This window comes from Callospermophilus lateralis, chromosome 5 (assembly GCF_048772815.1).
Source record: "Callospermophilus lateralis isolate mCalLat2 chromosome 5, mCalLat2.hap1, whole genome shotgun sequence".
Lineage (NCBI taxonomy): Eukaryota > Metazoa > Chordata > Mammalia > Rodentia > Sciuridae > Callospermophilus > Callospermophilus lateralis.
Window position 1 is genome coordinate 33,961,537 of NC_135309.1, and position 23,514 is coordinate 33,985,050.

General features: G+C 41.9%; 1 protein-coding gene across 2 annotated transcripts in view; it reads left to right on the plus strand.

The window, feature by feature from the left end:
- The window catches only part of Ccdc69 (coiled-coil domain containing 69), a 42,985-nt gene extending 22,915 nt beyond the window's left edge, over positions 1-20,070 (plus strand). For both annotated transcript variants that reach the window (XM_076856421.2, XM_076856420.2), the window contains 6 exons: positions 1,844-1,931; positions 14,408-14,481; positions 15,408-15,509; positions 15,975-16,094; positions 17,080-17,177; positions 17,924-20,070. In XM_076856421.2, coding sequence (XP_076712536.1) covers positions 1,844-1,931; positions 14,408-14,481; positions 15,408-15,509; positions 15,975-16,094; positions 17,080-17,177; positions 17,924-18,101 — 660 coding nt within the window. In that variant the 3' untranslated portion in view covers positions 18,102-20,070. The remainder of the gene's footprint in view (positions 1-1,843; positions 1,932-14,407; positions 14,482-15,407; positions 15,510-15,974; positions 16,095-17,079; positions 17,178-17,923) is intronic.
- The last annotated feature ends 3,444 nt before the right edge of the window (positions 20,071-23,514 follow it).

The following is a 23,514-nucleotide window of genomic DNA, read 5'->3' on the forward strand; positions in this document are numbered from 1 at the left end:
TTTCTTCTCGGACTGAGACCAAAAGTCAGATACTAAACACAACTCCCCAGAATCATTTTACTCCAATTATAACTGCTATGAAAAGTTTAGAGGATTATGAATGTACATAATAGAAACACTTAACCAAGTCTGGGCATCAGACTTTAAAAATTATTTGAAGGGCTGAGGTTGTAGCACAGTGGTAGAGCACTTGCATAGCACATGTGAGGCACTGGGTTCAATCCTCAGCACCATATAAAAATAAATAAATAAAGGTATTGTGTCCATCTACAACTAAAAATATTTTTTTTAAAAAAATGATGCCAGGCCAAGCACAGTGCCACACACTCATAATCAGGAGGCTGAGACAGGAGGACACAAATTCAAGACCAGCCTCCATAACTTAGTGAGAACCTACCTCAAAATAAAAAAATATAAAGGGCTGGGGGTGGACCTGGGTTCAATCTCTGGTACCACAAGAAAAAAAAATTGGAAATGAAACTTGAAGGATTTCCTAAATAATTACAGGCCTATAATAGTCGGATGTTAAGGTCACAAAAAATGAGGAAAGACTGAGGAACAATTCAGATTAAAAAAAGACTGAAGAGTTGTGATAACTCAATGCAAACACAGCCCAGGACTTCCCCTTTCTGGTTTCCATCTGGGCCACTAACCCTTCCCCTCTCTCTGCCTTAGTTTCCTCCCCAGTGGGGAGAGGTAGAGAAAGATCTTGGGATGGAGTGTACAAAGTTTTCTCTAAATCTCTCTACTGGTTATCTTTAATTATACATAGAAAACATGCCATGTATATACAAATCTTCCAAATTCTGAAACTTAGTCTCTTTTTAAAAATGGTCCTACATTTATGGACTAATTGCTCCATTAAATTGTAAGATGATTTGTTTCTAAGAAATTTCCCTCTGGGCTCCACATTCATCCAGCAGACTCACTGGGGATGACCTCTGTGCAGGAAGGGGACTGCCTCAGGCAGTAGGAGAGGTATAGGGGGATCCAAGTCTGGAGCCTGTCCTGCAGGTGCTCCCTAGTTTGGGTGCAGTGAGCACTTGGTTTATGAAAGTGGATTCACTTACATGTCTGTGGGTCTTTGGTTTGTTTTGGTAGAGTAACATCCTTAACCACGAGATTAGTAAGTGTCCCTAAGGAACATCAAGTTGGGTCTCCTCATGCTACAGACAGTGAGCTAGTTAATGCCTGAGGGGAAAAGGATCTGGTCCCAAGGCACAGGGGAACTGCGGCAAGGCTGGGACTGGAAGCCCCTTTCAGCTAGGCCTTGCCTCAGGGTGTGGCCATCTGCTGTGCCCTTACAAAAGATAAACTGGAGAACATCTCAAGGACAGGACAGTGAGAATGGCCCAGAGTGTCCAAAGCCTGGAGAAGGGAAGCGTTGAGAACATGGCTATTGTGCTCAGATCTCTGAGGGGCTGCCTGGGCTCAGGAGCAGACTGGTCCGGTGTAACCCCAGGTCTGGGACCTGATGGCAGAAGGTAGAGGTGACTTGACCTACCCATGGTCAGAGTATGTGGGCTGGAGAGTGAAGGAGCCCTCCCTTCACTATACCCAAGCCGAGGAAACAGGAGTGAGGATCAGGATTAGAAGCCTTCCAGGTCCGTTTTGCCACCTAGATAATTCTCTGGGAATACTTTCTCAGCCCTAAAGAGGGCAAAATCTGCCCTGTCTTCCAGTCCTGGAAGTCTTCTGCCCTCTCTGGCCGTCTTTTCCCATCTTTCCAAGGAGGGAGTGGGGCTCTGATCACCAGCTCCATACAGCTGCAGGCTGTGAGCAGCTCAGAGATGCAGTGTGAACCCGCTGGGTCTCACTCCTGCCCGGGACCCTCTGTCCCCAGGTGGAGAAGGAGCGGACATTAGAGCTTCAGGAGAGGCTGGAAGAGCAGCGAAGAGTCCTGGAAGGAAAACACGAGGAGGCCTTGCAAGGTGAGGATGGAGACGGTCCAGTGGGGAGGTGGCGGGGAGGCAACGCGTGGTCGTGGCCACGCCCACTGCCTTCACCTGGGGCCACGCACTGGCCCCCCTCTGCTCCCACCTAACAAGCAGTTAGGTTGTGGCAAAGCTGGGGTTTATGGGGTTCTTGGCCCTAAAGAGATAATGGAGTTTTCCTTTGGGGCGTGACTTTTAAAGTCTGGCATTATGCTTTATGCTTTACTTTGCCTTATTTGAGAGTGTTTTTTTTTTTTCCTTTCCATTTTAAAAGTAATGCATATTCATTAAAGGAAATTTTAAAAACCTAGGCAAATAGGAGGTTTTTAAAACATCCATGTTACATTTCCACACTGATGACATTTCTTACAATTTATGGTTAGTTTGAGTATTTTTTATAAATAACTCTTCTTATATAACTAAATGTGATCATCACAGAATATTTAGAATCTATGAATTAAATGTAAAGGTCTTAGAACATAGAGATTAAGATCTTTTTCTCCAGAACCAGGGTGCTGGGTTTGAATCCCAGCCAGCTCTACCACTTACCACCTGTGTAACCTTGAAAAAAAAGTACTTCACCTTCCTCACAAGGTCTTTGTGAGAATTAATTGGTTTAATGATAGACACAGAATTTAAATCAGTGCAAGATACTTGGTAAGTACTTATGAGCACTTATTATTTTATCACTAAAAAATTAAAAATTTGATTTTTTTTCCAGAGCTAGCTGTTGTTATCTCTTTGACACAGATCTCTTTCATTTATTTTGCTGTATAATTTTGTATAGAATATACATATATACACAGACTAGTATATATGTTTTTTTCTTTAAATTGCATTAGCATCCTGTCGTCAAACTCTTCCAATTAATTCCCTATTCACTTAATTGATTCCCTTTATAATATTCAGGTAATTTCCAAATTTTTGCTATTGTTTGTAATAGTAATGATACTTGCACAGTGAACCTCATTTTGTAAAATCTTTGTAAACCCCTAGTAGAATTGGAGAGGCAAAGTGTGTGTGTGTGTGTTTTTGTGTGTGTGATGTTGGTAAAATAAACATAAGATTTACCATTACTGAATGCTATGCAAGCATCATGCTATCTAGTTCCAGAACATTCTTGTCACCTTAGAAGGGAACCCCACACCCACAAGCCCATTACGGCTTATTCTCCTGCCAGCCTCTGGCAAGCAATTGTCTTCTGTCTCCATGGCCTGGTCCATTCTGGGCACTCATAAAATGGAATTGTGCAACTTGTAGCCTCTCACATCTGGCTTCTTTCGCTCAGCATGGAGTTTCCAAGGCTCATCCATGTTGCAGCAAGCATCTCTCCCCATTCCTTTTCAGAGCTGAATCTTACTCCATTGAAAGGACACACCATACTTTGTTCATCCATTCATCAGTTGAGGGACATCTGGGCTGCCTCCACCCTCCAATCACTATAAATAGTGCCCTAGTGCAAGCACCTGCTTGAACGGCTATTCTCAGATCCCCTGGGTGTACACCCAGAAACAGAATTGCTGGGTCATATGGTTTTTCTACACTGAACTTTTTGAGAAACCACCAAACTGTTTTCCACAATGGCTATACTACTTTTTGTTCCCACCAGCAAGGAGTGGGTTTCAATTGTTCTGTATCCTTCCCAACATTTGTTATTTTCCATTGCTGACACCCTGATGAATGTGAAGTGGTATCTCATTGTGGCTTTGATTGGCATTTCCATAATGACTAATTTTGTTGGGCATCTTTTCATGTGCTTGTTGGCCATTCATATATCTTCTTGGAATTTTCCATTATTATTGCCATCCTAGCCTGTCTGAAGTGGTATCTCATTGTGGTTTTGATTTGCATTTCCCAGAGGGCAATTTCATTGATCATCTTTTCATGTGCTTGTTGGCAGTTTGTGTGTCTTCTTTGGAAACAGCTATCGATATTTTGACAATATTAAAATTGACCTTGAAAATGCCATACTGATTTTTTTTTATTTTCATCATCAGTATTTGCATAATATTTCCCCAGAATTAGCTGTCCTTTTCTTCTTTTGAGAAAGAAGGGTCCCAATTTTTTGACAAATTTATTGACTGAGGGCTCCACATTTGATGGTATTAAGGTCAAAAAAGTTTTTTATTGGTGCATATTAATTACCTAGAATAGTGGGTTTCATTGTGGCGTATTTGTATATATATAACATAATTTGTTCAGTCTCCTTCCTCAGTCCCTCCCCTTTCCTTCCCTTCTCCCTCCCGAATCCCCTTTCTCTGCCTTAATAGTCTCCCTTCTATTTTCATGAGATAACTTCTTTTTTCTTTCTTTCCCTCCAGCTTTCACATGTGAGAGAAAATATACAACACTTGTCTTTCTGATTCTGACTTATTTTACTTAACATGATATTCTCTAGTCCCATCCATTTTCCTACAAATGACATGATTTCAAGTCCTTCTTTATGACTGACTAAAACTCTATTTTTTATATGTACATTTGGGAATTGAACCCAATACCACTGCACTACCGCAGAGCTATTTCTCCAGCCCTTTTTATCTTTTAATTTTGAGACAGGGTCACTGAGGCTGGCCTTGAACTTGCAATCCCCCTGCTTCCAGAGTCCCTAGGAAGACAGGCATGTGCCACTACACCTGGCTATATAAACATTTTGTTTATCTATTGATCTGTTGACTGATACCCAGGCCAATTCCATAAAAGTACACTGATTTGAGTTCTTTTGAATAAATACTGAGGAGTGTTTTATCTGAATTATATGGCAGTTGCATTTTTAGTTTTCTGAGGAGCCTCCATACTGATTTCCATGTTGGCTGTACTAATTTACATGTACACCAACGGCGTATCAGAGCTCCTTTTGCCTGCATTCTCACCAGCATATACTGTTATTTGTATTCTTGATGATTGTCGTTCTGACTAGAATGAGATGGAATCTCAACATGGTTTTGATGTGCATTTCCCTGGTGGCTAAAGATGTTGAACTTTTTTTTACCATATATTTGTTGGCCATTTGTATTTCTTTCTTTCTTTTATTTTTCTTTCTTTTTCTTTTCTTTTTTTTTTTTTTTTTTTTTTTTTTTTTTTTTTTTTTGAGAAGTGTCTCTTTAGTTCATTTACTCATTTATTGAAATGGTTATTTGTTCTTTGGTTTGGAAGTATTTGAGTTCTTTATATATTCTGGATATTAATCCTCTGTTGGGACAGTACCTAGCAAAGATTGTTCTCCCATTCTGTAGGCTCTGTCTTCACAGTGTTAAGCTTTTTCATCTGATGCCATCCTATGTATTACTTTCTAAGCTTGTAGGAGTCCTTTTGAGAAAGTTGTTGCCTGCATCCATGTGTTAGAATGTTTCTCCTATGTTTTCTTCTAGCAGTTGAAAAATGTCTGGAAACACACACACACACACACACACAAACACTTTTTTCCTGAGACCCAGATTGGCCTCAAACACATGATCCTCCTTACTGAGCCTCCTAAGTAACTGGCATTACAGGTCTGCAAGCCACCATGCCTGACTAGAATTATGTATCTTCTTAAAAACACCATTATTGTTATTTTATATGTAAATTTTACATCATGCTCTTTTCATTTAACATTGTATCAAATATGTTTCCAAGCATGCTGCTACTGAAATGTTTACAAAGCTTCTTCTCAGCAAAGGAAACAATAACAGGAGGAGAGAGCCTACGGATGGGGAGAAAATCTTTACCACCTGCACCTCTGATAAAGCATTGGTCTCTAGAATATATAAAGAACTCAAAAAAGTTAACACCAAAAAAACAAATAACCCAGTCAATAAATGGGCTAAGGAACTGAATAGACACTTCACAGAAGAAGAAATACAATTGATCAATAAATATATGAAAAAGTGTTCAACATCTCTAGCAATTAGAGAAATACAAATCAAAACTACTCTAAGATTTCATCTCACTCCTGTCAGAATGACAATCATCAAGAACACAGACAACAATAAATGTTGGCGAGGATGTGGGGGAAAAAATACACTCATACATTGCTAGTTGGACTGCAAATTAGTGCAACAACTATGGAAAGCAGTATGGAGATTCCTCAGAAAACTTGGAATGGAACCACCATTTGACCCAGCTATCCCACTCCTTAGTTTATACCCAAAGAATCAGTATACTGTAGTGACATAGCCACATCAATGTTTATAGCAGCTCAATTCACAATAGCTAGACTATCAAACCAACCTAGGTGTCCTTCAATAGATGAATGGATAAAAAAAAATGTGGTATATATACTCAATGGAATATTACTCAGCTTTAAAGAAGAGTGAAATTATGGCACTTGCCAGTAAATGGTTAGAATTGGAGAATACCATGCTAAGTAAAATAAGCCAATCTCACAAAACCAAAGGATGAATGTTTTCTCTAATATGCAGATGCTAGTTCACAATAAGGCGGTGGGCACTAGGAAAGAGTAGCGCTACCTTAGATTAGATAGAGAGAAGTGATGGGAGGGGAGGGGAGGGGATGTGGGAATAGGAAAGATAGTAGAATGAAACAGACATTATTACTGTATGTTTATATGTGACTACATGACCAATATGATTCTATAACATGTACACTCAGAAAAATGAAATTATAACCATATATTTATGATATATCAAAGTACATAAATGCATTCTACTCTCATGTATAACTACTTAAAACAAATTTAAAAATTAAAAAAAAAAAGATTAGCCCATAGCACTCATGGTTTTGCTTATTTCCTGTTAGTCTGGACATCTAAATTTTAGCTATTATAAATAATACTGCTCTAAATATCTTTTACATAAAGACATGCCTTCATTTCACATTAAATCCTTAGATTTCCCCAAAATCAAGTAACTAGAACAGAGGTTGGAACAATTTTAAGAATTTTGAAATATATTGCAACATTAGCGCAAAACATCTCAAAATGGGATTGAAGCCCTTTCTTGGGAATTCAAAGCATTTTGTTTCAGTACTAACACGGCGTGAAATAAACTGGGATTGTCACTCAGCTTCCTTGAATCTCAGTTCCATTACTCCCTAAAATTTACTTTCTCTGCCTTATAAGGTTTTATGGGAGAAACTTGTTCTCCAAACATTGCTTTGATATTAGTTTTATGACTATAAATCTGTGGAATAAAAATTTGCCTAGCTGAGCATATGGCACACACCTATAATCCCAGCAACTCAGGAGGCTGAGGCTAGAGGATTATGAGTTCAAAACCAGCCTCAGCAACTTAGCAAGGACCTAATCAACTCTGTGAGACCCTGTCTGTAGATAAAATATACAAAAGGGCTGGGGATGGGGCTCAGTGATTAAGCACCCCTGAGTTCAATCTCTGGTACCCCCCCCCCCAAAAAAAATAGCCCACTCCAAAACTCAGAGGAAAAGGGTTTCCTGTCTTACATTCTTCCCATCAGTCAGAATTCATTAAAAGTTATTTTTATTTTTTTTAATATTTATTTTTTTAGATGTAGATGGACACAACACAATGCCTTTATTTTTATGTGGTGCTGAGGATCGTACCCAGGTTCCACCCATACTAGGAGAGTGCTCTACCGCTGAGCCACAATCCCAGCCCCTAATCATTATTTTTAAATGATTTGGCACATATTAAGTGCTACATAAGTGTATATATTTTTTTTTAATATTTATTTTTTAGTTATTGGCGGACACAACATCTTTGTACGTGGTGCTGAGAATCGAACCTGGGCCACACGCATGCGAGGCGAGCGCGCTACCACTTGAGCCACATCCCCAGCCTCCACATAAGTGTATATTAAGTGAATAAATAAAAGCATGGCTTGGGGAAGATATGTGGGAATTCATTTATTTGGGGGGAGGCAGAGACTAGTGATTTTCTACATTCAATGATTCTTTTTTTCCTATTTTTGTTTTTATTTTTGTAATTATCATACAAGAAATTTGACCTTTTTTGGTGTACAGTTCCATAAATTCTAATGCACATAATGATTCATGAAACCATCATCACAATTAGGATATAAAACAGTTCTATTACCCTGCCCCCAAGCTCTCTGGGACTACCCTTTCATATTCACATCCTCCCCAACCCAAACCCTGTCAGCACTGAGCTGTTCTCCATCATTAGAGCTTTGTCTTTGGAGAGCTATTGTATAAATGAAATAATACTATATGACTGTTTTCATTGGTTTCTTTTGCCCATCACGATGCCCCTGAGGCTCACTCCAGTTGCTGTGCATTGCAATGATTCTTTCTTTTTCTTTGCTGAGTTGTGGTCCACCCTTCACACCTTCCCGTTGCAGGACACTTGGGTTGTGCAGCCTGAGGTGATTAGGAATAGAGCTCTTCTAAACTTTCATGTCCAGGTCATTGTGTAGATGTCAGTATCCATTTCTCTGGGGTAAATACATAGGAATGGGATTGGTAGTTCATATAGTAAATGTCTGCAGCTTTACAAGAAATGGCTGAGCTGGTTTCCAGAGTGGCCACCAGTTGACACTGCCCACCAGTGAAGGATCAGGTGCACTGTTCCTTCTTGCCAGCCTGTGTTGTTGTCACCAGCTTTTATTTAAGCTGTTGTAATGTTAGTGCAGTGACATCTCATCATGGCCTTAATTTGCATTTTAATAATAATTTTGCTGTCTGCATGTCCTCTTTGGTCAGATGTCTGCCCATGTCTTTTTCCCATGTTGTTAAATTTTTTGGTTCTTACTGTTGAATTCTGAGAGACCTCCTTATATTTTGAATGCAAGTTCTTTGTATTTGCAAATATTTTCCCCTACTCTGTAGGGAGCATTGTTATTCTCTCAATAACGTCTTTCAAAAAGCACAGCTTTCAATTTTGTTAAAGTTCTTTTTTTATTATTTTTTCTTTATTATACTTTTGATGTCATGTCTGTGAACTCTGCTAAAATCCAGGTTAAAAGATTTTTTTTCTATGTTCCTTCCAAAAGTTTTAGGGTCTTACATAGATCTATGACCTATAAGATCCTGTGCTTTTTCTTCTTTAGACCATATTAGCATATAGTGATTGAATTGATTTTCAGATATTTAATCAGTCTTGCATAAATCCCACTTTCATATTGCTGAATTCAATTTGCTAATGTTTTATTAATGATGTCTGCTATATTCATGAGACAGATTTGTGTGTAGTTTCTTATTTTGTCTGTCTGGTTTTGGTATCAGGATAAAGCTTGCCTCATGGAATGAGTTGGGAAATACTCCCTTGTCTTCTGTTTCTAGAAGAAATTCGATAGAATTTGTGTTTAAAAAAAGATGCAATTTGTGTTATTTCATTTTTTTAAAGAGAAAGAGAAATTTTTTAATATTTAATTTTTTTTTAGTTTTCGGTGGACACAACATCTTTATTTTTATGTGGTGCCGAGGATCAAACCCAGCGCCCCACACATAGCAGGCGAGCAGTACCGCTTGAGCCACATCCCCAGCCCCAATGTTATGTCATTTTAAAACGTTTGGTAGAATTTGCCAGTGCTTGAACATTTCTTTTCCAGAATGCACTTAACTACAAATTCAGTTCTTTTAATGATTTCAGGGATGTCCAGGTTATATATTTCACCTTGGGTGAGTTTTTAGTAGTTTGTAGTCTTAGAGGAATTGGTATATTTCATCCAAGTTGTCAAATTTATGTGCATTAAATTGCCCACAGTATTCCCTTAACATCATTCCAAATGTCTGTTGTATCTGTAGTGATGTCCCCTCTTCTTTCCCAATGTTCATAATTTGTGTTCTTTTTCCTTTGCAGTCTTTCAAAGAAACTCTTTTGGCTTCATTGATTTTTTTCCCCCTCTTTGTCCATTTTCAATCTCATTGATTTCTGTTTTTATTTCTTTCTGCTAATGTTTAGTTAGCCCTTCTTTTTCTGATTTCTTAAGCTAGAAGCTTAGATGATTTATTTGAAACCTCCTTCATGTATGCATTTATTACTATAAATTTCCTTTAAGTACCATTTATCCACATCCCACAATCAATATTTTGTATTTTTATCTTTCTAAGTTCAAAACATTTTCTAATTTTTCTTGAGACTTCCTCTTTGGCTCATTGAATATTTAGAAGTACATTTCCAAGTCTGGAGATTTTTCAGGTTCTCAATGTGTTATTGATTTCCATTTTTTTTTCCAGTACAGTCAGAGAATAAGAACATTGTTCTTATTTTTTCTACTTTTGTAATTTGTTAAAGTTTATTTTATGATTCAGGGTATAGTTTATCTTATGAAGCTGTCATGTGTACTTAAAAAGAAATTATATTCTGCTATGTTTAGGGTGAATATTTTATAAATAAATCAAATAGATTGTTCAGTTGATGATAGCATCTAGTTATATATTCTTGCTGATTTTCTGTCTGTTTTCTACTGGATACTGAGAAATGCTGAAGTCTCTAACTATAATTGTATATTTGTCTATTACACCTTTCAGTTCTTTGTTTAAAATTAATACAGTTACTACATCTTTATTAGTAAATGCTTCTTTTTCTACTCTATTAACCTGCCTATGACCCATATTTCCAGTGGGTTTCTTTTAATTCTGCTTGGTTTGGCTCTTCAGTGTCCTCCTAAGGCCCATGTGATGAAGGGTTGGTTCCCAGCCCACGGAGCTACTGGGAGGTGGTGGAAACTTTAGGCCTACCAGAAGGAAGTGAGGTCATTGGGGTGTGCCCTGGAAGGGGATGTTAGGATCCTGGCCCTTTTTCATGTACCTCTTTACATCTTGGTACCATGCTTCCCAACCAAATTCTCCTCTACCACATGCTCGTACCATGACATGCTGTGCCACCACAGGCACAAGGCATTGGGGCAAAGCTACCGTGAACTGAAACCTCTGGAACCATGAGTCAAAGTAAACCTTTCTTTCTTTTAGGTTTATTATCTCAGGTATTTTGTAACAGCGGTGGAAAGCTTACTAAGATAAGCATATCACTTTGTATTTTTTTTGTTTTTAATCCATTCTAATATACTCTTTTATTTGGTGTGTTTAAACATTTAAAGCTTGTAATTAGATCTTTCATTTTAATACTTGTTTCTGTTTGTTTTCTTTGCTTTTAACCTATTTCCTCTCCTGCTTCATTTTGGAGTATTTCAGCAACTTTTAGTACAGTATTCCATTTTAATTTATCTATTGCTTTTCTTACTCTGTCTCTTTGTGTGTTTTTTAAGTGATTGTTCTAATGATTATAATACATTCACTTGTCTACTTCAAATTCATATTTTACATCTTTAAATAGTATGTAGAAAACTTACCATCATGAAGTTTCCTCTGTCTTCTCCCTTTTTGTTGTAGTAGTACCCCCTTATCCATGGGAGAGCTATTTCTGAAACTATAGGAAGCGTCAACCCTGTAAAAAAAATAAAATAAAATAAAAAACGGTTTTTTCCTTATGTACATATTTGTGATAACATTTAATTTATAAGTTAGGCACAGTGAGATTAGCAACAATACCTATAAATAAAATAAAACAATTATTAAAATGTACTGTAATAAGAGTTACTTAAAATGTCTGAGTTGTTTGTTTCTGGAATTTTCCATTTAGTATTTTTGAACTGTGGCTGACTACAAGTAACTGAAACCATGAGAAGTGAGACCCTTATAAGGTGGGCCCACTGTTCCTGTCTTGCGCTTTACATCTACAACACCTGGAATACTCCATCACAAAAGCTTATCGCTTTTTGCTTTTAAATCATCAATCATATTTTTAAAGGCTCAAAAGAAGAGAGTCTATTGTATTGACCCAGGTATTTGCCAGTTCTGTTTTTCTGCCTACATTCCTGAAGTTCCAAGTTTCCCTCTGATATCATTTGAAGAATTTCCTTTAGTCATTCTTTTAGAGCAGGTCAATTGGTGATGAATAGCTTTTGTTTTGGTTTTTCCATCTGAGGATGTCTTTATTTCACTTTCTTTCCTGGAGTATATTTTCACTGAATATAGAATTCAGTGAAATTTTTTCATGTTCTTGTATTTCAGCAGTTCTAAAATCTTTCTTTTTCCTTATAGATTCCAAGGTCTTTGTTGTTGTTGTTGTTTGGTTTTTGCTTTTGTTTTTAGTTTCTTTGTTTTTGTTTGAGGGTGGGGGGGTTGTTTTGTTTCAGTGCTGGGACCCAGGGCCTTGTACATGCTAGGCTCTAGGCAAGGGCTCTACTACTGAGCTACAACCCAGCCCCTACTTTCCAAGGTTTCTGATAAGAAATTCACATTCATTCAAACTGATGTTCCCTATAAGTAATGTATCATTTTTTGTGGTTCCGTTCCAGATTTACTCTTTGTCACTGGTTTTCAGAAATGTGTATGGATTTCTGTATCTGTGTGTGGGTTTCGCTTAGTTTACTCTGGGGTTCAGTGAGCTGCTTTCATCTGGAAAGGTCTATATTTTGCCAGATTGCTTCTTTCTTCAATAATCTTTTCCATATCATGCTCTTCTTCTTTGACTCAGTTGATATAAAATGTTAGACATTTTAGGATTATCTTACAGGTTCCTGTGTCTCTGTTCATTTTTTCCAATTTTTTTTCCTCTGTGTTGATCAGAAGGGATCATTTCTAATGATCTTTCTTGAAGTACACTGGCTCTTTTTTATATCATCTTCATTCAGTTATTGATTCTCCTCTTTGAGAATGAGTTCTTTCATTTATCACATTTTTTTTACTCCTAGAATTTTCTTTTGTTTTATTCTTCATCTTCTATTTTTTCCTAAGAATTTCTTGTTTTCCATTCTTTTCAAGAGTGTAATCATGCTTACTTCTTGGAGCATTATTATAAGGGCTGTCTTAAAGACTCCGTTAATAATTCTAACACTTCTATCATCTCAGTATAGGCATCTGTGGAATGTCTTGTAGACAAGTTGGTATTTTTCTGTTTTTTAGTATGCTAAACAATTTTGGATTGTATTCTGGACATTTTCAGTATTTGAATACAAGAGATTTTGGGTTTTGTTTAAATGTGCCAGTTCATTGGTACTTCAACTTCAAATTCTGATCTTTGGCCTAGTCGGCTATAGCCATTTGCTTTTTTTTTTTTCTTTTTCCCTTTTTACAGTACTAGAGATTGGACCAAGGGGTGCTGCACATACCACTGGGCTACATCCCCAGCCATTTTATTTTTTATTTTTTTTTATTTTTAGACAGGGTTCTGCTAAGTTGCCAAGGCTGGCCTGAAATTTGCAATCCACCTGCCCCAGCCTCCCAAGCTGCTGATACAGTGTCTCAGTTGTGTGCTCACCATACCCAGCAACCATTTATTTTTCAGAGTCTGCAAATAAGTGCTCCATTCATTCTGTCCAGATTTTATGGCTACACAGTTGGACAGACTGGATGGAATGTGTTTCTTTGATCTTACTTTATCCTATCTTAATAGGCAACTTAACAAATTAGGTCCATCAATTTAAAAAATTAAGGAATTAGTTCTTATACAACTGGTCTTACCAATTTTTGACAGCTCTATCACATTCATATTACTGATCGAACATTCTTTTTGATGTCGCTACCATCTTCTTTGGCCCCTTGGTTTATATTTGTGAACCCTATTCAACTGTGCATGCCAACTACACTGAGGCCAAGATCCAAAGTTCTTGCATCAAGCTTGTCTCCTGGTACCATATCAGGCCATGAAAAATGCATAGGACCAATGTTTTGTAAGCTAGGTTAGCCAGATCACAAAGTCATTAAATTATTGCTTGTCAATCAAAGGACAAAGTATTAAACTTCCCATTCCTGTCTTCTCTGTTCTGTTTTTTTTTTCCTGGCCATTTACCATTTCTCTGTTGTCTTCTTTCAGCTGAGACAGGTTGGAATTTTTTCAAAATGAACTTTATAGGGAAGATGGATGATAAATATAACTGTACTGATTTTGAAAGTGATAACAATTCCAGATCTGTACAACCTTGCCTCACCTGGAAAGCTCTTACCCATCCTTTTCTATATGATCCTTGAGTCAGCCCTGTAAACAAGCAGGGCAGGCTTGTTGACCCATTTCACAGTTAAGGCAACAGGACTCTTAGATGTTTGATGTGATGTTCTCGAGGTCTCAGTTTTGAAAAAGCAGAGTAAGGACCAGGTAGACTTCCAGGCCACAAATCCAGTGTATGAGCCATAGCTTTGTACTTTGATTGACAGGCGATCATTTAATGACTTCGTGATTTGGCTAACTCTGTTTACAAAGCATTGGCGCTCTGAATTTAACATGACCTAGTACAAGGTAGACAAACTTGCTATGCGATCTTTGGATCATAGCCTCAGTGAGGTATGGTTGGCGTGCACAGTCTGGTGGAGTTCACAGTTATGAACTAGGATATAATTTGTTTCCATTTCCATGAACTTTTGTTAAATACCTATTATATCTCTGGCACAGCTCTCAAGTAAGCCTAGAAAGTAGAAGGATGGATCGGGTCATTCCCCGTTTCTGGCCCCAAAGCGACCCAGGAGATCATTTGCATCTTCCTGACCCTAGGGACTTGTCAGAAGTATCTGAGCTTATAGAGATCTTCTTTCCCCACAGTCATCCAGGCCTCATTTGAAAAGGAGAAAGAAGCCCTTACCCACTCCTTCCAGGAGGCCAAAGCTGCCCTTCAGGTGAGAAGGGCTGGGCCATGTCAGTGTATAGTTGGGTTAGGGAAGGACCCAAACCGAAGGCTTCCAGGTATGAGGGGCCAAAGTGACTATCTTCCATGTGTCCAGGCCCCTTAATGTGGTGACCAGATGCTTAGCTCAAGATGCAGTTTGTGATTAGGGTTGGCCTGTTTTTCCAAGGACTGTTGGGAGGATCTTGGCGACTGAATGGGCTACGGTTTGAATAGAGCTCTGGTAGATGCCCAGGGACCTGTGAAATCTTCAAAGAAAACACTCACTGACTGCTTAGGGAAGATTTCTTAGCTGGAACCTGAAAGATAGGTTAGAATTCTTCAGTAAAGAAAGATAAGAAGTGAGTGTGCCTTACGTAAAATAAAGCAATTTATTCAAAAGCACAGAGAAAAAGGGAGAGAGTGTGGAACACCTGAGGAACTGAAGGAAGTGCAGGATGCCTGGGGTATAGAGTTTGGCTGAGGCTGAAGAGGTAGGAGAAGGCTAGGAAATAGGAGCCTGTAAGCCATATTAGGAGGCTATTCTATGCTGAAGGCAATGGTCAAAGTCTGGGGAGAAGAAATTCTTAGCAAGGGAAAACTGGAGACAAGAATGTCCCTTGCGGTTGAAGGAATGATATGATGTTTGGCCACAGGAAAAGCAGAGATCGATGAGGCTGGAAAAACTAATTGAGCCTGGTTTGGATGGGCTTTGAATGCCAGGCTCACTGATCTTTGTCCCAAGGGTTTGTGGAGCCACAAAAGGCTATATAGCAAGAGGTGGGGGTGGGATGTTTCAGGCAGTGGTTGAAGAAGGTTACACCTGCATCATTGTATAGGTTAGGCCAAAGAACCCCAAACTTTTCTTTCTCTGGGGTCTGATGACATCCACTTTCATGAGCCCAACTTTGATCACCTCCTTCCTGCTCCTTTCTCCAGGAGACCGTAGCAGGACTGACCTCACAACTGGAGGTCTTTCAGGCCAAGATGAAGAGGGTAGAAGAGTCCATTCTGAGGCGAAACTATAAGAAACACATTCAGGTAGGTGTAATACACCTCGGGGCCTTTCCTTCTTGATTCTCCAGGGAGATTAGGATTGGACAACAGGACAGGTGAGCCCATCTTCAAGGGCAAGGCTCAGACCTGACATTCTCACTTTCACAAGGGCCTGGAAGCAAGAGCCCCCCCCCCCCTTTCACTGAGGAGCTCAGAGAAAGGCATATGGCTCAGTAAAGGACACAGCTTATGGATCCAGACAGAACCAGGTAGACATAGGAAACCCAACACTTAGCACAGGCAACTCAACCTACTTGAACTACACAAGCCTCAAAGGGTGCTATTAGAGTCAAGTGAGATGAAACATATTGACCCATAACCACAGGCCAAGAGAGGGATGGGACTTATGAAAGTCAATCAGTGAGCTGGTGGCAGGATGGGAAGGAGGGAGGTAGTCCATGCCCTTCTCTACCTGATGATCTGATGAGGTCATTCTATGTCCCTATCTAGGATTATGGGAGTCCCAGCCAGTTCTGGGAGCAGGAGCTGGAGAGCTTGCACTTTGTCATCGAGATGAAGAATGATCGGATTCATGAGCTAGACAAGAGGCTGATCCTGATGGAAACAGTGGTCTGTGGCTAGGAGATGCAGCCTCAGGCTGCTGTTTGCTGGGCACTTCCTTTGTAAAACAAGCAGGGGAAACCCAGCCTGGTTCACATCGGCCTTGACCTGCCACCCACAACTCACATCTTCAGCTGGTCTATGGCCAGTCCAGGCAGGGGCTCTTTGCCATCTGGGTCCTGCATTTTTCTTGGTTTATGTTGCTGTAACTTGGTTGATGGTTTGGGACAGGCAGCCTGCTAATCAGGAGGAGCTAGCACATGTCATAGGCAGGGAGGGATTGAGGGAAGAGGAGAGGCTGAAAGGTCAGGCAGATGTGGGAGGCCAGGATCAACAAGGACAAGGCTGGAGAGCGGAGGGCCTTGAGGACACAGGTGGTTCTGTTTCTGGAAGAACAGAGGCCTCAGAAACCTGGGGCTGAGGGGTTAGGAATGCAGCTTAGTGGTAGAGCATTTGCCCAGCATGCACTGGGTTCAATCCTCTGCACAGGAAGAAAGAAAGAAAGGCAGTAGAGGGGAAGGAAGGAAAAGGAAAAGAAACTTGGGGCTGAATCCAAACAGACAGTGCTGTTTCAGAGGAAGTCTCCCTGACCTCCCCATGTCTATACATCCTCAGACCATCTCACATGTTCCCTATAAATTCTGTCGAACCATTCTTACGATAAAACATACAGACTTAATTTTGTTTATATAGATCACGTCCTTCTGATTTTACGGGAACAAAAAAATACCCTTTCTTCTATGAACTGATGGAGAAGTGAGATGGGAGTGACTGTACTTTGTTTTTAACTTTTTTCCTGTAGAAAAATTATAAGTTGTGAGCCATTTGTTAACTCTTTAGCTTTATTTTTGGTGAATTTATTGCTCCGTGAAATGTAGCATCTTGTCTAGAACGAATGAGTGTTTTCAGGGACCACCGATAAGAAGGAGGTCATAGTATACACTGGACCATGTGATTTTTGGTAGCTTTCTGAGCCTGTTCTGGTTTGTTACAGAAAGAAAAAAATCTGAAGCTGGAGGAAAAAATCACAACCCTGCAACAGGAATATGAGGACCTCCAAGTTCGAGCCCGGAATCAGGTGGTGGTGTCAAGGTAGCTATCCCCCTGCATCTTCTCCTCCACCCCACCCCTTTTGCCAAAATCTCCAGTTGGAAGGATCTCAGAAGAGCCTAGGGAATGTACTGACAGGTGGGTGCGGGACTTGTCTAGGGAAAGTGGCTCCCCTTTTCCATGTGAGTCAGGAAACCCAATGGACCGGCTCTGCTTAGAAACCTAAGTCCCAGTGCCCTGGTCACTATCTGTATGTCCCTGTCTTAGATGAGTAGACTGTATGGGAGAACCCAACATGGGAAACAGGAAATGCAGAGTTGAACAGGCCCACGTGGAATGAATCAATTCTAAGGACTTTGTAAATGAAAGCTCATATCATGTGTCAGACATACCTTGTTGAATACCTTCTATCTTCTTTCATGGAATCCTCATAATGATTCGAAGACCTGAGTCCTATTATTATTATTATTATTATTATTATTATTATTATTATTATTATTATTCCCATGTATTGAATGAGGAAACTGAAATTCAGTGAGAGTGAAGAACTCACCCAAGATCACATGGCTAGGTTCTGGAGCAGAGATTCAGAGCAACCAGAACTCTCTGCCTGTGAGGACTATGCACTTGGTCAACAGATTGAATTGCCTCTTGCAAATGACAGGGGCTGGGGGGTGTGGCCCTGGAGCAGGCTGGTGGCCTAGCTCAGGAAGGCCTACCAGAGGGATAGGTTGGTCCCTGCAGCAGCTGCTCCTGGTAGCAACCCTGGGTTCTGTCTGCACCCACAGGCAGCTCTCAGAAGACCTGCTTCTGACCCGTGAAGCTCTGGAGAAGGAGTCGCAGGTGCGGCGACAGCTGCAGCAGGAGAAGGAGGAGCTGCTGTACCGGGTCTTTGGGGCTGACGCCTCTTCTACCTTCGCCCTGGCCTCTGTTACCCCCACCGAGGTCTCTTTCCTTGCCACATAAGGGGCAGGGTCTGGGCCCACCATGATGCCTATGGTCATAGCTCCTGCCAAAGACTTTCTGGAGAAGACAACAAGAGCCTACCAGTTCTTTATCCAGGAAGGAAGAAGGGTAGGAGTGAGTTGGGGAGCCTGGGTCTAGGCCCAGTGTGCCCTGGGGGGGGCTTGGGTCACAAAGATCACCCATGGGGCATTGGAGGCCCCGAGTAGTGCCTCTCCTTGAGTTGGCCCAGGTAACAAGCAAGAAGAAGCCTTTCCCCCCTCTGCCTTCTGTCTGTCTATGTCAGGAAAGTTCTGAGGCTTTTCCCAGGGGCAGCCTGTGCCACTTTGGCCATCTGACAGAGGAGACAACCTCTGGCCCCAGCTCATCAGCTTTGCTGCCAACTCACCGACTTGCCAACTTCACCAGGTGTTCTACTTCTGCCCGGGCCTTCTCTTAGCCTCAGTTTACCCCTGCTCCAAGATGATTGCAGTCACTATCAAATGACTGGAGTCACTTAATGTTCAATTCTAGGATTGTCTGAAGGTCCGACTAAGGGCTGGGAGCTAGACACATCCTGTGGATCAGGGGGAAAAAGCCAGTGACTGGAAGGGAGTCTCGGAAGGCCCTGAGGGCTAGCAGGACCAGGTTGCCACCCTGGCCAGCCTCACTCCTGGTATCAGACTCTGGTCAGCCCAGGACCAATGGCCAGAGCTCCTCTGTCTTTGGCAGACATGGCTCATCCCCAACCCTCCTGGTCCTTCAGTCTCAGTGCCATTTTACTGGGGTCCGAGGACCCTCAACAGGCAGAGATTCAACCTCATCCCTCTACAGATGAGGAAACCAGAAGGGGAGCAGACCCCACAGTCAGGACTGGGACCTCGCCTGTCTGTCTGGGAAGATCAGAGCCATGACAGCCTTTCTCCTCCTTCCTCTACCTTTGCCTGCCCTTCCAGGCTTTCCTGCACTCCTCCTTCTGCCACCCCTGATCCAAGGCCCCAGGCTTCCATGTGGTCCTCAGCTCCTCCATCAGTAAAGGGGTGGCTGGAGTGACTGACCTCAGCAGGATGACAGCAGGTAGATTCTAGTCTTTTCTCAGGAAGCTTCAGGTCAGCTAGAGACTAATAATAGCCCCTGCACCGAGCATGTTCATTAGCGTGCTTCCTCACACCCCTCCCTTGCCTGGTGTTCTCCCTCCTTAGCAGGCAGAGCAAGCAGAACACAAGAGCCAAAGGATCTTGCCTGAGGCCCCCAGCTCCAGCCACAGACCCTGAACCAGTTGGTGGGAAAAGTCAGTCCACATCTTCCATCAGATATTCTGTGGTGGCATCTTCCCCGACCACCTCTTTCATTCCCTTGGATACAATCTCCATCCAATTCCACTCTAGAAATTCAGATGTGTCTGTGTTTCTCCCTTTCCCTTGCTAAGCAGGGAAGAGAGTGGGCTCGGGGAGTGTGGAGCTGTTTTCCCAGCCTTGGCCAATCAGGTTCTCTAGGGGCCCTGAGGCCAGGTCTGGAATGACATGCTCATGGAATTTTTCATGCAACTTTTTTCATAGTGTGTCCATGTTACACTAGTCTGTTGGACATTAATAGGCATGACTGAAAAAGAATCCGCTGCACAGAATCTTGGGAAGCTCTAGGTTCAATCAAGTTAAACAAATCTGCACCCTGCAGGACTCTCAAGAACTTAAACATGCTAGTGCATTGCAATTCTCCAAGAAGGGGACCAAGTCCCCAGCATCTTCCAAACTTCTTTGATGAAGCTTCTACGCTCCACCGTCACCCCGACCCCCTGAAAGCACTTGAGGCTGCAGAATGCACTTTAGAAAGCATCTTCTGAATCGAGGGGCAGGGCTGAGGAAGGGGGCACATTGTGGTGAGCGGGGGCTTCCTTTGTGTACCCTGTGGTGGGTGTGAATGGAAATCAACTCTGGTCATACCTTTACTCTGGGGCCCACAAGCTATGGAAACTAAAACATGCAATAAGTTATTTATTTGGTCTTTGTGTTTTTCTGGAAGAGGAAGGAGGTAAATTCTCACTGAGGGCTTCTGGGATCTTTGAAGACTAAATCCCTGGGCCTGGGTGGCCTACCGATGGTTCTGGGATCCCTCTTCAGCTACTTACTTGAGCCCCACCCCCTCGCTGGTCCTAGCTTTGCCGCCACAGGTGTTTGTTGCTGCCCGCTGTACCTGGCCCTCCCGGCGTACCACATTGGACCGCTCACTGACATAGGGGTACAGCTCAGCTGCAGGGGACAAAATGGAAATGTTCACTAGCTACCCCTGGTGCCATTTCTGACTCAGGCACCAGCAAGCCGGTAAGAGGCACCGTGTATCTCTTCAGAGAAAGGGAAAGTGATTGCTCAACGCCACACTTGATGACACCTGGTATCAGACCAACTAAAAGGCAGGTTCTCTAAGAAAACCTTTAAGTTTCTCCAGTTCCTAGAGAGGAGCTGAGTTCCCCTTTCCTGCTCAAGAAGCATTCCAGCCAGGCACAGTGAGGTACATCTATAATCCCAGCAACTCAAGAAGATGACAAGTTCGAAGCCAGTCTCAGCCACTTAGTGAGGCTTTAAACAACATAGCAAGACCTTGACTCAAACTAAAAAATAATAAGGGCTGAAGATATGTATAGTTAAGTGGTAAATCACCTCTGAGTTCAATCCCTGGTACCAAAAAGAAAGGGGAAAAAAAGGGAAGAAACAAAAATGTTCCAAAGTTAACATGGGTCACAGCATTTCCTGGTGGGCGTTCCTGGTCCTCTGGTTCTATAGGAACGTTGTTGGGTGCTACCTCCATAAGGAGGGTAAAGTGCAGACTCCATCATCAGAAATGTTTGGGAAACACTGAGTCAAACAAAGGAAAATTAGAAACAGACCACTGAATCCGTCCTGGGTGTGTATTTTGAATCTCCAGTGCCAGTGATACTTCGCAGAGGCAGTGTTTTCTTGAACACATTTTTGGGCAGTGGGGCAGGGTGGGACAGAACTTTGTGGCATGTTATCACCCTGAGGAACATGCTTAGGGAAATGCTCACTTATCAAGCCATGTAGCTCAAAACCACCTCTTCATTTTCCCTTCGTGGGTCTGTTTCTTCCTCTGACAAATTCCTCACCCTTTCTACCTCCTAAGGTCACACTGTACGACATCTTAACTGGGACCAATCCTTGGCCTCTCACTGAAGGGAACACAGAGATCAACTCAGAGAGTTCATGATGTACTGGTTCAGACCACTGAAGATTGGAGTAAGGTGCTGCTGGAGCACTTTACCTTAAGGGGGAACTGAACACGCTGGCTGGGTTCCACAGGCCTTCCTTTCAGGCCTGCTAAAGATGGTGATCTTATGGATGATCTTATGGTGAACTTACAGAACACCTGATTTCTCCATCCTGTACTTTGTGTACACTTACACTGGGTTCCAAATCCAGGGCCTTGTGCCTGCCAGGCATGTGCTCTACCACTAAGCTATACCCCGGTTCTATTCTTAAGTCACCTCTGGCGGGGGGACAGTTCCTCACAGGTTTTTCGGTTCCACTCTTCCCATTTTGATCTATACAAGGTCAGCTCACTGCTCAGGCCTTGTCGATGTCCTCAGAATCTGGAGAATGACTCTTGGGTCCCTTAGAATGGGCCACGCTGCTCCCCTGCATGTTCAGACCACCTTGGTGAGAGAGGTGGGTCTCTGGTCTTGTATGAGGGACATGCGCACCCTTGCTTTTACTGCCATGGGCCAGGAAGGCCTTCCACCTACCTAAACCCATACTTCCAAACGCCTGTTAAATTCCAGCTCTTCCAGAAAGGCTTTTTAAGAATTCTTCAAGTCCTTGGTGTTGGTAGCATACTACCATTTGGCACAGATGTCCTCCAATCACACACACAGCCACAGGACTGAGCACGTGCTCCAGCCTCATCTTTGTGTGGTTGGGACCAGCCTGGTCATGCCCTTGAAGATGACTCCCTGACCACTCTATCCTAAGTAGACCCAATCACATCACTCTGCTTTATTGTCACTGTAGCTCTTGGCACTACCTACATGACTAGGTGTGTCTGTCTCCCTCTTCTCCTCCCTGCTTTGAGTATAAGCTTCCAGGTAGCAGAAGCCATAACTCGTTGACTCATCATTATAGTGTCAGCCCCTGGCACAATGTTTAGCATGTGGTGAATGCTTAGTAATTATTGCATAAATTAACAAAGAAATTATACATTCTTTGGCAGTGAACCAAAAGGTAGCTCTATTTGACAAATGAGGAAACCAAAGCCCAGATAAAGGAAGTGACTTGCCCCATGTCACTCAGGAAGCAGTGTCACAGTTGGGGCTAGGTTCATCAATTCCCAACAATGGTTCCATTTTGCAATGATCACTCTTGACCTTCATTCCAATCCCTCCCTCCCACCCCTCTGCCCCAACACACTTCCATGGCATATACACATGCACACAACCTCCTCCTGCCCTCTGCTTACCCCCTGTCCTGGATATTCCCAGTTAAAATCCACAGTAATCTCTGGTTCACCCAGAATAATACAGGTCACAGTGAAGTCCTCTCCCAGCTGGATTGATGTTGTTGAAGCCTGGATTCTGGGTTGAGGGAAGGAAAGATGGATCTTCCACAGATAAGAAGGGAGAAAAGGTGGGGGAAAAAAACTATGTTGACAGGTTGTTATGACTGAATTGTTGGCAGGTAAATGGATAGAGAAATGGATGAATGAAATGAATGAGTAGTACAGTTAAATTGAATTAAATGAATGGATGGAGAGGTTAGATTTATGAGTGGTTGAGGTGGTTGAATTGGCAAAGGATGTATGAGTGGATATAAAGAATTAATGGAGGGGCTGGGGTTGTGTGGCTCAGAGGCAAGCACTTGTCGAGCACATGGAAGGCACTGGGTTTGGTCCTTAGCACAACATAACAAATAAAATAAAGGTATTCTGTCCATTTACAACTACAAAAAAATGTTTTTTAAACAAAGAATTAATAGAGTGTAGATGGATGAAGGAATAGTTGACCTGATGGGGAATGGATGGATGGAATGGTTGATTTGAGAGAGGATGGAGGAATTGAATCCTTTGACTTGATTGACAATAGATGATGGACAGGCTGAACTGATGCAGCCTAGATTGATGACTGATTGGCTGTCTATTATATGGGACAATAAGGTGCTGTGGACAACATGGTTAATCACATGGAGCATTGTTAAAAGCCATTGGGTTGTTTAGAGCACCATAATTCACACCCTCTGGACCTGAGGTTTCTCAAGGTACAACAAGGGTTCTCTTTCCATATCCCTCCGTTCCCTGACCACTCGGGGACCTAAGTTCATGCACAGTTGATGTAGATTAGCATGTACTTGGTAGAGATTTGTTTCATGCCACCTAGGCTGGCCAAACAGAAGAGAAAGCCAGCCAAGGAAGCTCAGGGCCAGTGGATGGTGAA